The sequence below is a fragment of the Hemibagrus wyckioides genome, linkage group LG09 (assembly GCF_019097595.1).
Source record: "Hemibagrus wyckioides isolate EC202008001 linkage group LG09, SWU_Hwy_1.0, whole genome shotgun sequence".
Taxonomy (NCBI): domain Eukaryota; kingdom Metazoa; phylum Chordata; class Actinopteri; order Siluriformes; family Bagridae; genus Hemibagrus; species Hemibagrus wyckioides.
Window position 1 is genome coordinate 10,143,853 of NC_080718.1, and position 13,743 is coordinate 10,157,595.

Sequence of the window (13,743 nt, forward strand, 5' to 3'; positions counted from 1 at the left end):
CAGCAGTGTCTTTGTCAGTTTATCAGGACATAATGCAATTATTTCCTTGGTTGCCAGAGTGTGGATTTTCAAAGCTGTACAGTTCATTAAAAGCTCTAAGCCTTTAACACTTACATGTAAATTTACCATCCAGCATGAGTTTTTGGCTCATGGTATTCTCCGTCTGTGACCTAGATAAATGGAAATGCCATAAATGGAAATGTTTTCATTAATATTTTGTGATATTTTGCGATGTGATATTGTGAGATGTGTGATGTTGTGGATCTTTTTTTACTAGCTGCAAATGTTCTAGATCTACTACACTTACAGAATTCATGTCATAATTATGGTGGATAAATCATTTCCAAAGATATGTTCAAAGAAGTATATCAACAAGTTTGTTAAAAGAGAAATTCTGAACATTAGAACGGTCAAGTCAGATTGCTGACCTCAGGTTCACTGAAAGGCAACTTAAACCAAGATCCCACAAAGGTCTACTGGTAATGAAACTGTTCTGAAGAGATATTATTTTCAATAAATGACTAAACATAAATCAAGTCAACTGTATTTGTATAGCACCTTTTATGGTTAAGCCTTGATTTGATCCTGAAATGTTTGTATGGGATTGTATACTTTTGCCTTGAATTACCTTTTCTTTTCAAACCGGTTAATTCTTCACTAAAGATAAAGGAATGTTGTGTGTTTATTTAGTATCATGATTTAGATGAAGATTACATTTTAAGAGTCAGTGGCTTTTTTTGGTAATATGAAAGATTTTTGTAAAAAAAAAAAAAATTGATCAAAAAGTGTGTTCAATTCAATTTGATTCAGTATTATTTGTTGTAGCATCAAATAGTGGATGCTAAGATCTTGCCAGTTCTTATTGACGTATGTGTTAGAACTCTGCAAGAGGTCATACACTGCCTTCTTTTCAAAATATTGTTCTACAGAATGTGCCTTGTGTTTTGGATCATTGTTTAAAAAAACATTTCGTTTTTGGCCTCCTGGACTTTTTAAAGATAAGTTAGAGGTACATTTTAATTTTTCCACACAAAAGTTAAACTTTTGCAGTTAACTGCACTACCCTATAATGCTGTTTTATTTACTCGTGCAACTTTCATTTTACTGAAATGGCCTCCTAAGTGGAAAGAAACCTGCAGCTAATTGCCTAAGTAGAAGCAATCAACTTAAAGTATTCTCACACCACATGCCAAGAGAAAACTAATGTGAGCATTTGTCTGCACTTGACTTGTTTTATATTGGGATTTCCTTTTTTCCAGTCCTGGATGGCTAAAACTCTACACATTAGCAAGTTCCGCTCTACTAAACATCAGCTAATCACCAAGCCCTTCATTAGCTCAGTCATGTAAAGGAAAAATGTGTTGTGCTTCTCTTAGTGCATAATAGAAGCCTGGAGCACAGCGTGTGGTTTAATTAGGAACTCATTCTCAGTTATTCTCAGTTTGCCAAATATTTATCCAGAGCTCTCTTCACTTGGCTCTAAACATGCACCTCCACCGTGACTTGGCCTGCAATTTGTTCCTTTAACATCAGAACGGATGGTAATCTTTCCCTAAGGAATATACTTGGAAGGTTCCTTGGACTTCCAGGCTTCTTCCCCTCTAAGGAGCTGATTGCTTGGCAGACAGATCTGAGAGGTGATAAAAAGTGAGAAAGCCGGAAGCAGCATCAAGGTGATTTCTGCGGTGATGGACACGTGGAGATAGTAGCAGTAGACGTCTCAAGAGTCTAAAGAAAACAGCACAAGCCAGTCTGGCTCATCGCTCCACCAAGACGTGTGTGTGCGTGTGTGTGTGGACGGGCCGGGTGTAATTGGGTTTCCTGTGTTGTAATTTGAAAGCTACTTTCCAGGGATGTGATAGAGCCAAGCAAGTAAACAAAACCATGTGACTGGAATGTTGCATTGAACGACAAAAATAGAGGGAAAGCGGTATGGCTCTGAGATGGGTATTGCATAACAGGGTGAAGGATTTTGGAAAAGGTGTGACTCAAAGATGAATGACAGCAGTAAACAGGCCATGGAATCTTGGATGAAGGTCTAATAATACTGGTTAGTTTTGTTATGTTGCTTGGAAAAATGGCAAGGGTTGGAAAACAACCTAACGTCAGATTCATCCATTCATTTATCTTTATTAAAGGTTTTATCCTCGATAGAGTTGCAGTTGTTCGGGAGTCTATCCAGAAACAGCACACACGAGGTAGGGACACACTCTGGATTGGACACCAGTCCATCACAGGGCACCATGCACACACATATGTTGCACAGCTACATGTTTTTCAGAGGTGGGAGGAAATATAGAGACACACAAAGGAAGATCAAATGAAACCTGGTGCACGTGCTGCACAACTGTGGTGACCCAAGTTTTTAATAAAAAGCTCATGCAACATTCTTCACAATTGTTTTAATAAGTAGGAACTTTTCAGGTTAGTGAAAGTGCTATATAATTATGCAGTCATGCAAAGTAGTGCACATGTAGTCTTGCAGGGACATGATCTCTAATGAGAATACAGGTCTGGTGACAGTTGTTCAAAGTTCTGGCAATGAACTGCAGTGAGATCAATGGGGTGGAAAAATATAGAGAACTGTACTTAAGTAAAGGTATTAGCACTGTCAATATCTTAATTCATTTAAAGTAGAAATATGGATATAAGTATCTACTTGGTCAAAAAAGTATATACTTTTTAATATATTTAAGTACTCAACAGTAAAAACTAAATATGTTTAACTGATGAATAGAAAGGTTCATCATGTCCAACACCAGCTAGTTAACTAAGTAATCATTTATAAGAAACTCTCTATAAGAATTTTGGCTTGCTGGTTATGTTTAATAATCTTTTTTGCATGCACATCAAAACCACATTCTTCACTAGCTAGCTAAGTTAGAGCAACTCACAGAACTTATCTAGCTAGCTAATTGAACAACAAATTACAAAATATTACTAGCTAATTTACTTTAACTTGGGTTGAACATGTGTTAATGCTAAATAAAGATTTTCTTTCTGATTTGAGATGTAAATGAGACAAATACTTCAATCAGTAGGAAAGATTTCATGGAATTTGAAAGTCAAAATGAAAATGTAAGGAGTAAAAAGTATGTTTTGTCACTTAGACAACTACGTATTTTCAATAATACTTGAGTAAGGTACAAATCCTCAACAGTACTGTACCAGTAAGAAAGTACAATTACTCAGATATTTTCCTTCCCTGGAAGTCAACCCTACACCTACAGAATTTACCTGTAAATCGTCTTGAATTTCCTCTAACCTGTGCATGTTTAACATCCAGATGCATAACAATGCTTCTAAGGAGTTGAGTCTTTAAAGCAAAAGTTCAACGGAATAATATTTGCCTTGCAACATGTAATTTGTTTTCGCTGCATGGTGTCTTATTTGGCAACTTTTCAGTCATCCTGGCTCAAATACATCATACTGTATGCTTGCTGTCTGTCATCGCTCTCACTTTGGCCCCTGCCTTCAAAAGATATCGGGCTCCTTCAGAAAGTTTTTCTGCTTTTGTTGCCCACTTTATTCCCAGTCCCCTAGTGTTGCAGACATGTGCTTTTATTAATGTCACATCAGGCTTTGTGTGACTAGTGCACGAGGAGCTGTTGTGGGTGTTTTATTGTTTCAAAGTAATTCACTGAATATTGCCTTGTGTCTAAGATTTAAATGCAAAACATTTATTTGGCTTGTAACTCACTGACTTTCAGCAGGCTGAAGATTCTCCACAAGAGAGAGCTCTTACTCAGATGGCCTTTTTCTGCATTATTGCTGAACATGAGAAAAGTATAAAGAACCTCCATAGCACAATTCATTGAATACATTTGCACCCTGACTCTGAATGCAAAAGAAGTCAAATTAAAACAAACCTACTTCATTAGTGCAGGCTGAATGTAATTCCTTGCTTTTTTAAATTCATACACTGGCAAAATTTACTCCCTCTAGCTACTTATATTACAGTATGTTGGGCAGAGTGTTAACGGTAGAAAAGAAAGAAAATTATTCTTAAGTGAATGTATAGATAATGAGTGGAAAATCCAAACAGAAATATACTTTTAAATGCACTTAAAGTTTGTCATGCTTTCATAAGAAAATAAAACTTTTAATATGTGCCAAATATATATATATATATATATATATATATATATATACAATTAGAAGAATGTTTTCATTTAGAAGTAATAAGTCTCAGTAGCTTTGCTGGTCATATACTGTACATGAATAACACAACATATTTTTCTTATGAATTATGTAGAAGTAATATATCCTGTAAAAGCCTTATTTGACTTTAGCTAGGATTTGGCTTGGCTGCCTAGCTATATTTTGTTAGCTATAGCAATCTTTGCTGGCATCTAATCTGCCAGGCATTAGCAAAGCAAACAGTATAATTTAGTTAAATACAGACAGCTAGTGTTAGCAAATTAACAAAACACACATTAACATGCTTTTTCAGATCAGATGGAGATGGTTTAAGCTTTCTAGAGAGGCAAAGGTGGGCCTGCTTTATAGGAGTCTTTACTTAAGCCCATATATCGAAACATTTTATTGAGTTAGGGCTAAGGCGCTCATGATCAAGCTCCTCCGGCTTATCCATCTTCAGACACACACACACACACACAGCTATAGCATTATTTCCTTCCATTAGATCTGGAAAAGGCTACTGTAGTATGATTAGTAATAGCTTTTTCTACAATGATCCTGAATAAATGCTAAACTGAGTCCATTTGATTGATTGACTGTGAATAGTAATTGGTTGAAGAGAAAAAGAAACGGCTGTGATTTATAACTTTGAAGTACTTTGAAGGTATAAATAAATATGTACGGAGTAATATGGTAAGTTAAATATCAGTGTATTAGATTAAATGTATTAAATGTCATTCAATATCAGTAATACTCAAACAATATAATGTTTGAGCACAATAACAAAGTACAGTTATGTAAGTATTTACCACTCCTGGTGTAAATCATACATTTTTTTGCCATCTAAGTGACAATCTTATCTCTTCTACCACCTACTCACATAGCCAATTCATTATACTTATAGCTATGCTGTTAATATATATATATATATAAAAATATCCTGTGCTGATTCTCACAACTTCGCTGGATATATATATATATATATATATATATATATATATATATATATAAAATAAACACCAAGGCATTCTGTACAATTTCATAAGACTTATATTAACCTCTTGCAACTTATATTTGCAAATTAAAAAATTATTAAATTATAGTGCAAATTATGCACTATAACCTTTACAGGTGAACTTAATTTGACCTTCTCTACACTTTTTAATGCACATGTCCAACTGTTCAGTGTTTCAGTACTTTTTGCATCACTTGCTGTTCTCTAACAAGCTTAACGGCAAAATTCACAACTGGTGTTTGATCCATGAATCGACCAATAAATTTTCTGGTTCAATTAGAATTGGTATTTAAACAGTCCTCTTCATCATGCTGTTCATATTTTCACATCATGAGACCAAGACGACACCTAACAATTGATCAACAGTACCTCGCCATTGCGAGGCTTCAAACAGGATGTTCTCAGAGGGAAGTGGCCACTGAGCTTAGAGAGTCACAGAGTGTCATCAGCAGGTTGCGACAGAGATTCAGAGAGACTGGAAGAGTCACAGAAAGGCATAGAAGTGGACGTCCTTTGGCCACATCCCACGTTGATGACCACTTCATTGTGAACAGTGCCCTGCGGAACCGGATGATGAATGCCACTCAACTCCAGGCACATTTAAGGGAGGTGAGAGGCACCCAAGTGTCATGTCAGACCATTCAAAACCGTTTGCATGCTAGACGACCTGCAAGGGTACCTGACCACACCACCAGGCACAGGCGTCGGGCCAGGGAGCATTTACCCTGGACGAGGGACCAGTGGGCCACAGTGCTGTTCTTTGATGAAAGTCGATTCACGTTGAGCAGAAATGATGTCCGCCAACGATGTTGGAGATGTCAAGGAGCGCGCTATGCATCAGCCACTGTTGTGGAGGTGTTACAGTCTGGGCAGGTGTGTCTACTCAATACAGAACTGCCCTACATCTTGTGAATGTTACAGTGACAAGCCAATACTACCTGAATAACATCATTAATCCAGTCATTGTGCCCCTGCATGAACAACACAGACGTAATTTCATCTTCATGAACGACAATGCTCCAGCTCATCATTGTCAAGCTATAATTGATGGTCAAGTGCACATGACAAATTATTGAGACATTGACATTTTTTGTTGTGGTATACCCACCACTGTTGTTGGCTTTTGTTTCAATAAATCACCATTGCATGCTTCTACTTAAATGCCCTACTTTCATGATATAATATCACTGTAATGTGAACTTTTTACATTTTCCATAAATTTCACCCAAAATCCAAATATCCTTAACTCTTTGTGAGTAGTGTATTTCTTCTGCTGATACTTATTGAATATTTTGTAGTATTTTAATAACACAAATCTTGAAGCACATCAAGGCAACAGGAGATATAACTAAGAGTATAACTCTCTCTAGGACAGAGACAGGAGGAAGAGGAAGAAATTTTTGAGAGGAATCAAGCCTCAGCAGGGGGACCATGTCATCCTATACTTTAAATCATGAATCCTTCCTTTATCAAACTTTCTGAGTTTTTTTGAGAGTATTTTGGAGAGCATGTTCAACAGCACTTAATCAAGGAAGTAATAATAGGGGCTTGTGGTCCCCCGGAGAAGAACGTTGAAGGTCTACAGATGGCAAAACAGACAATTGGGAAGAACTGGATCTATTTAGACAAATGGTGATGTCTTTAAGCCTTTAATGGACACCAGAGATTCTCCATCCAGTTCAGCAGGCCAGCAGTCCGTTCACATTTTCTCTTCATTCCAGTTCCTAATATACTTGAAATGGATAATCAACTCTTGATTACCTGCCTCAGGTATGATGGGAGTTGGGGCAGAGCAAAAATGACAACTGTTGGAGTGACCGTACAGAGAATCTCTGGTGTTTGTTAAAAGAGAGCATGTTCAAAGACAATATGATTGAACACAGAAGTGTATAACAGACACATGATTAATGTGGTTTAAAATATATTTAGCGGATATCAACAATGCAGCAAGGAATCTTTCCTACTGGAAGGTGTTAAAAAAAAAAAAAAAAAAAAAAAAAGGCCAGCTCCCAAAAAAAGCAGCCTTTCAACAGACTTTGGCCTTGAGACTCCATGCGTGCCCTTAGTGATTTGGGCCACAGTCTCTAATACACAAAATCTGAATTCTAATCATCATAACCACCACAGTTATTTCAGAGAGGCCAGAAACTCCTGTCACCTTTCATCAACTCCAGCAGCACTCTATGTTTACTTCCTCCCATAGTTCCACTGTGTTCAGCACTGGACAAGAACAAGTTCTGAATCCAGAAATTCACCCCGAGAGACACAGTCCGCAGTTTCAGGCTGTGTGCCGACTGATTGAAGCCATTCGTGGACTGCGTGCTTCCTTAGAGAAAATCTTTTCCTGCTAAGGCACGCCCTCGGCCGAAAGCCGAGAAACACATTGAGTTACACAACCCTGATTGTCAGCATTTACCAAAAGAAAATACTTTATTGATTTGTGAGGATTCAAACTGCAAGGGTAAAAACAAGCACAAAATGGTAATGAAGGGTTATTATATGTTTAAATAGAGTTGTTGAGCGAGTGTCCTCAGGTCTTTGCTACTTCTTCCTCTTCATCTTCTCGCTGCATTTGCTCGATGAGTTTCTGTCTCTCTGCCGCCTGTCTCATGCGCATCAACACGAGGCTCTCATAATCTCTTTCACTGCTCAAAGAGGTCTGGAAAAACAAACACACAAATAGATAATGTTAATATGCCTGTAATGACTAAGAAAAGTTAATATAGAAGTAATATAGAAGCATGCATTTCACACCTAGGCCTTCACTGGTGTCCTTCCTGAATTAATCCACCTCTATACCATCATTATGACGCTACCATGGGCGTCGCTAGACCATTTTCTACTCAGCCCTCCTAAAATTCTGCGATTCTCCATAAACCGTACACAAAATTTGTGATCGCCTCAGTCCCCTTTAAATTTCATATGAAAACGGTGGCAGACTTCGGGTCTTCCCCATCTTTCAGCACGTTCTTCAACCCACAGACCGCGGTGTCGCAGAGCGAGGATTAGAGGACAAGTGTGTGTGTGTGTGTGATCAGGAAGACTCGTATTTGGCTTGTTCAGTACTCAAATGTTATACACATCTATGCAATACAGTCGAATGCTGCAATAAGTTTACCATGCTACCCTGTTAGTCAAACCTGATGAAAATTCTAGCCCATCACCCATGGACGCCACGGCAATATATACTAATCAACCATTAAATAACAAAGTAAAAAAGAAATTAGGCTACAGTATTTCACACCTCACAAGGAATAGTCAATTTTATTACTGTTACTTCTCTCAAAAAGACATTCTTGATGAAGTATGCAGCAAACTGCAATCTCCGGAGGATGCAGCATCCGAAATGAGACACAGAGAATACAGAAACAATGTATATGGGCGGTTCGCTGCCTCTGACTACTCCAATTATCCAATCAAAGGACGGGAAATTGTTGACGTTATCGTATACCTGCTAGATGGCCCCAGTGATGCCAACTCGAAATCTGATTGGTTAATGTAACAATTTCACTGCCACTTATATTTTAAGCTACGGGAGCCTGCACTATTGATTCTGAAGGCCTTAAGGCAGATTTTCACCCTGGCAACACATGATGTCAGCCACTGGCTGAAATATGATTGGATAAATACTCTCATCATAAATATACACTACTGGAAGCAGCACAAGCAAGAGAAAAGCTATGAAATGTAGAGAATAGACTATTGGGAATAATTTAATACACGTTCATGGGAAAATATATTAAATATATTAAAATGCAAGTTAGTGATTCAGATCATTGCTGTTTAGGCCAAAAGAGAAGGCCTTGCTAGCCCTGACGGCCCACCACTGATAGAAGCTGTGAAATCTGGTCACTTAAGATTTGAATAATTAAATACTCAAAATGCTCTACATCTGTTAAAATTTAGAAGCAATTGCTGTTACAATTATTACATAGGCAGCTAATCATAAAGGTGGTCCCCCCTTCTCAATTGGTCCCCCAATTTGATCACCTGTTATTTGACATCCACCAGCCAGTTTTCGCCTATCCTGTGATAGCTACCAACCAGTGACAGCGAAACCTAACCTGCTTCCTCTGAGACATAAAGCCAGCCAACCTCGTCCTTTCAAACTGCTGCACGTTACACCACAGAGCAGTGGAAATCACTCTATCTATCCTCTTCCACATACGAGAGCTCACAGACACCTGTGATTGGCTGTGATTCCTGTCAATCACAGTCACTGTGATTGACGGGAAACAGAGTATTTTATTCTTGTGTTGTTGCCACCACTGCCTTAGATGGCAACAACATTTACTCAGTCACTTAGTTTACCACTATAACCAAATCTCCAACTTTAAACTGAAATGTATTACAAGCCAATAAATCTGCCAAATCTCCAAAATCTTCTCATGAACTGCCCTCTAGAATTATTGATATCAATGTTCTGTAATAAACACCAGTAAGACTTTATGCTTATTCATTTGGCCATGCTGTGTAGTTGTATTTAAACACAACAATTTTTCAAACCACACAAAGGTTTCCCTTTGTCATATACTTGTTCAGCAAAATTATTGGCACCCTTACACTTAATATTTGATGACACCTCTTTGAGGAGAAGAACAACACTGAGTCTCCAGTATTTTTTTTTTAAAAACAGATCTTGGATTTAATGCTGAACATTTCAGCTCCTTTATGTTTAGAATAGAACATATGGGTCATCTTTTTCAATTCAGACCGTTATTAAGGTTTAAATCCACAGACTGAGAAACACTGATATTGTGTTACAGCAAGCATTTCTGTGATGTTTTGAATTTATGTTTAGGGCCATCATCTTCATCATCATCATCTATGGGCCAGTCTTCACCTCCTGACAGACTGAAGCAGGATTCAGGGAGAAATATTATAGTGCTTAGTCAAATTTATTGTGCCATCAGTCTTCACAAAAGCCCCTGGATCACCAGCTACAAAAATCAAAGCATCAGTGTTCTGCCTCTACATTTTATAGTGCTGTAATAATGTACAGCTATTGAATGCACTAGGAATAGAAGATAAGAGAGATGTACCTTTATTAATCTCCTGCAGGGGAAACTTAAGTTGACAAAACGAGCACAAGTAAGAGAAGTAACTTTAAATATTAAGTGTAGAAGTAGTGTGTAACAAAAATAGTATAAGATAAATATGGTTAAAGATTTTTGTATTATTTGACCAAATTACATAATTGCTTGATGTTGCAAAATACTTTTGTACTATTTTGTATCCATTCACTAACTTGAAAATCATCGGCCATTTTCATTTGAAAGCTTCCTGACCAGAATAAAGTGGTTTCTATTGCAAATTTTAATTTTATTATTTTATTGTTTCAGAATTATCGTGCATCTGTCATATACACAATTTTGCCCTTTTTTAAGGAAAACTATTAGTCACTTAATTAGGCACTGCAAAGACAAAAAGATTTTAAAAATGTGTTTTAAAATTATTGATGAGAAGGTCCAAAGATAGTTAAGATTGTGAGGTTGTAGTCTATGGGTATATCTTTGTGTGTGCGTGTGTGTATGTTTGGAGAAGGGGAAAGGAGCATGACAGTAAGTGATATGTGTTGTAAGGTAAACCATCTGTAAGACCCAAGTGATGTGCAAAAGGAGGGAGGAAATAAAGTGGTGGGGGAGAAATAATGCTGTGAGTGCAAGCAGGACAGAACTGCCATTAGCATTCCTCTTGTATGAGCTCAAGCCTCATGTCCACGTCCTAACCACCAAACATCACGCAAGCTCAATTAAGTACATAAACAAAAGCTGCATCTTCAATTATACCAAACAAAAACAACCCTGCCAGACTGGATTTCTCCTCTTTAGTTTTTTAAACCAAAGCTCCAGTGCACCCTCTTATGGACAGAGACACGGCTGGACTAAGTAATGCAGGTGTGTGTGTGTGTGGTGTTTGCATGTATGGTGTTACACTAAGTGCTTTTGAGAAATCTTTCTGACCAAGATGAAGAACACAAACACCCACAGTTCCAATAAGTGAAACATAAAGCAGTCACATACTCTTGCTGTCCATTTTATTAGGAACACTTGTACATTCAGCCAAGAGAAATGCATACAATCAAACAGATGCAGGACTCTGAGACAAGAAAGGGTACAAGCTGACTGAAACTGGACAGATGGAAACTGGTAAAAGACCAGGTGATGTTTTTCCAGTCTTCAACTGTCCAGTTTTAGCCTCTGTAGACTCAGATTCCAGTTCTTGCTTGACAAAACTTATGTGGTCTTCTTCTGCTGTCTCTCTGCTCTATTTTCTAAGATGCTTTTCTGCTCACTATGGTTGTAAAGAGTAGTTATTTGAGTTCCTGTATCCTTCCAGTCAGCTTGAACCAGTCTGGCCATCCTCAAGGCAGTGTCTCTACTTGTTATTTTTCCCTGTTTCTGTTTATATTCCAGACTGTTCTAGACTGATTAGCAGTTTCTGAAATACTCAACCCAGCCTTCTTGCATCAGCAACCATGCCACGGTCACAGAGATCACATTATTTCTCATATTGGGATGATTGTCATGAACAAAACTGAAAGCTCTTGATCTGTAATGGAATGATTTTATGCACTGTGCTGCTGCTACATGATTGGTTGATTGGATAATTCCATGAATGAGTTCCTAATAAAGTGGCCACTGTATATCAAGGAGCCATAAGAACTCTTCAGGATGAATTTGAGTTAACACTTGTGAATGGCATGACTGACCTCATCGGTTGATGTGATCGTGGGAGTTAAGCAGCGGTGATGTCAGTAAACACCCCCAGGGCTTTGGCCTGTGCTACACCAGATGGCTGGCTGAACACAGGATGAGCTGGGAGACTGCTCTTACTCACAATATGAGAGTGAGTGCTGTCACAGGTGTGAGGAGTGTGTTTGGCTCTGGGGTGTCTGTGCGTGTATATGTCCTAACAGTATAATGTGTGCATAACCTGAGCAAGCCATATGGAGACAGTTGCTTCATAGGTTTTACGTCAGAAGAAACACCCGCTAAGGGTGAAAACACGCTTCATTTAGACTCCTGTCTCTGGCTGAGTCACAGGTTGTTTAGATTAATGACAAAGCAGTGCATGACGCTTTCTCACACAAAAACACATGCAAACACCAGCTATTATCTCTGATTTGTATTTCCACACTGCAGCAGCACACAGAGTCATACTTGGATTAGGTGTTGCCCTCTATTAAAGGGCTGGAACCCGAGTCCCGCTCTCTCCTGCTTTAAATTACATTTATTTATAGTTTATTTATAGTGCGGACATGTTTTTATATCTAGATGAAGACAAAATGTCCCAAGAAGGATGTGAATATCTGACAGTTTCGACCTTTAGGGAAATTTGGCTAGCTTTTTCTATTTTTTAAACAAAGCTGCAAAGTTTTTTAGTTAAAGAGTTACATAATAAGAAGAGATAATATTAAAAGAAATAATAAGATAATGTTCTTTTTGGTTACTTAGGATGAGGTCAGTGGTAGAAATGTAGGCCAGAAAGACAAGTGTGTGTGAGTGTGAGCAAGAAAGAGAGAGAGGGAGATGGAGAGAGAGAGAGAGAATACAGATTTCTGGTGACAGAACATGAGTAGCAGAACACTCTCAACACTTTCAACACAGGTCATAATTTTTTAATCAACCTTCTAAATGCTCCACAGAGAGATGGCTACTCTCAAGCAACTACACCAGACATCTTCCCAGACATGCTCTTGAAATAATGTCACTTATCACCCTAGCTCCTCTGGAAGGTGAAATTATAGCCATATACTGTATAGACTGAACACAGTTTATTAAAGAAAAATGGCTGTCATGACCACAACCTCATTTTGATATTTGATATAAAGTGCTTCCAGGTTGTGTGTACACCAGTGCTGGCTGACAGTTGATACAGTAGAAGAAGCACAGTACAGGCATTACACTGAATATCAGCCCATCGACTTCACTGTACCAAGAGAACTGAAAGGAAGTGTATCATCTCCCTGAGGTCTAAATGAAATAACTCTTGTTTTAGTACTCAGTCTTTCCTCATATGTAAGACCATCAATTGTCTTTCACAAAATCAGGTCGAGAACTTTAGCAGCATGCAACAAAAAGTGGCAAAGCTAGTTACATTTCACTGGGTTACAGAATTAGCTAGCTAAACAATGTATTTCTGAACAATAAATCAAACACAACGTACAATTTATATATAAATGAAAAAAAAAATCATTTTTAAACATTAGTTATGTAAAGCTGATGGGGATTAGGCTACACTGCTGCATCTCCAAGCACAGCATACAGACAGGACCCAAAATGACATCCAATGAATAGTTGCTCCCTTAGAATGAAGCTGTGCATCCAATATGGATATTTCCACGCAGTTTGCGCTGTCCTAACAGCACAAAAAAGGGGGATATTTGATAGACCCAGCACATCATTGATGCTATTTGAATAAAATAAAATTTTAGAGAAGACTGTGCTTCCTGTGATGTGCAAAAAGCATGAGAAATGAATTACAATTTAAAATGATTAAATTTAACTTTCTTTTTTTTTTATCTACAATCTCCTCTTCATATAAACTATTTCCTATTTGTTTTCTTTTTTTTCTATTGATAAAAA

The 13,743-nt window shown here is 37.8% G+C and overlaps 1 protein-coding gene across 1 annotated transcript in view; it reads right to left on the reverse strand.

Moving 5' to 3' along the window:
* Positions 1-7,566: 7,566 nt before the first annotated feature.
* The window catches only part of dnajc17 (DnaJ (Hsp40) homolog, subfamily C, member 17), a 54,724-nt gene continuing 48,547 nt past the window's right edge, over positions 7,567-13,743 (reverse strand). Inside the window, exon 11 of the mRNA XM_058399117.1 lies at positions 7,567-7,814. Within this exon, the coding sequence (XP_058255100.1) occupies positions 7,686-7,814 (129 nt within the window). The 3' untranslated portion in view covers positions 7,567-7,685. The remainder of the gene's footprint in view (positions 7,815-13,743) is intronic.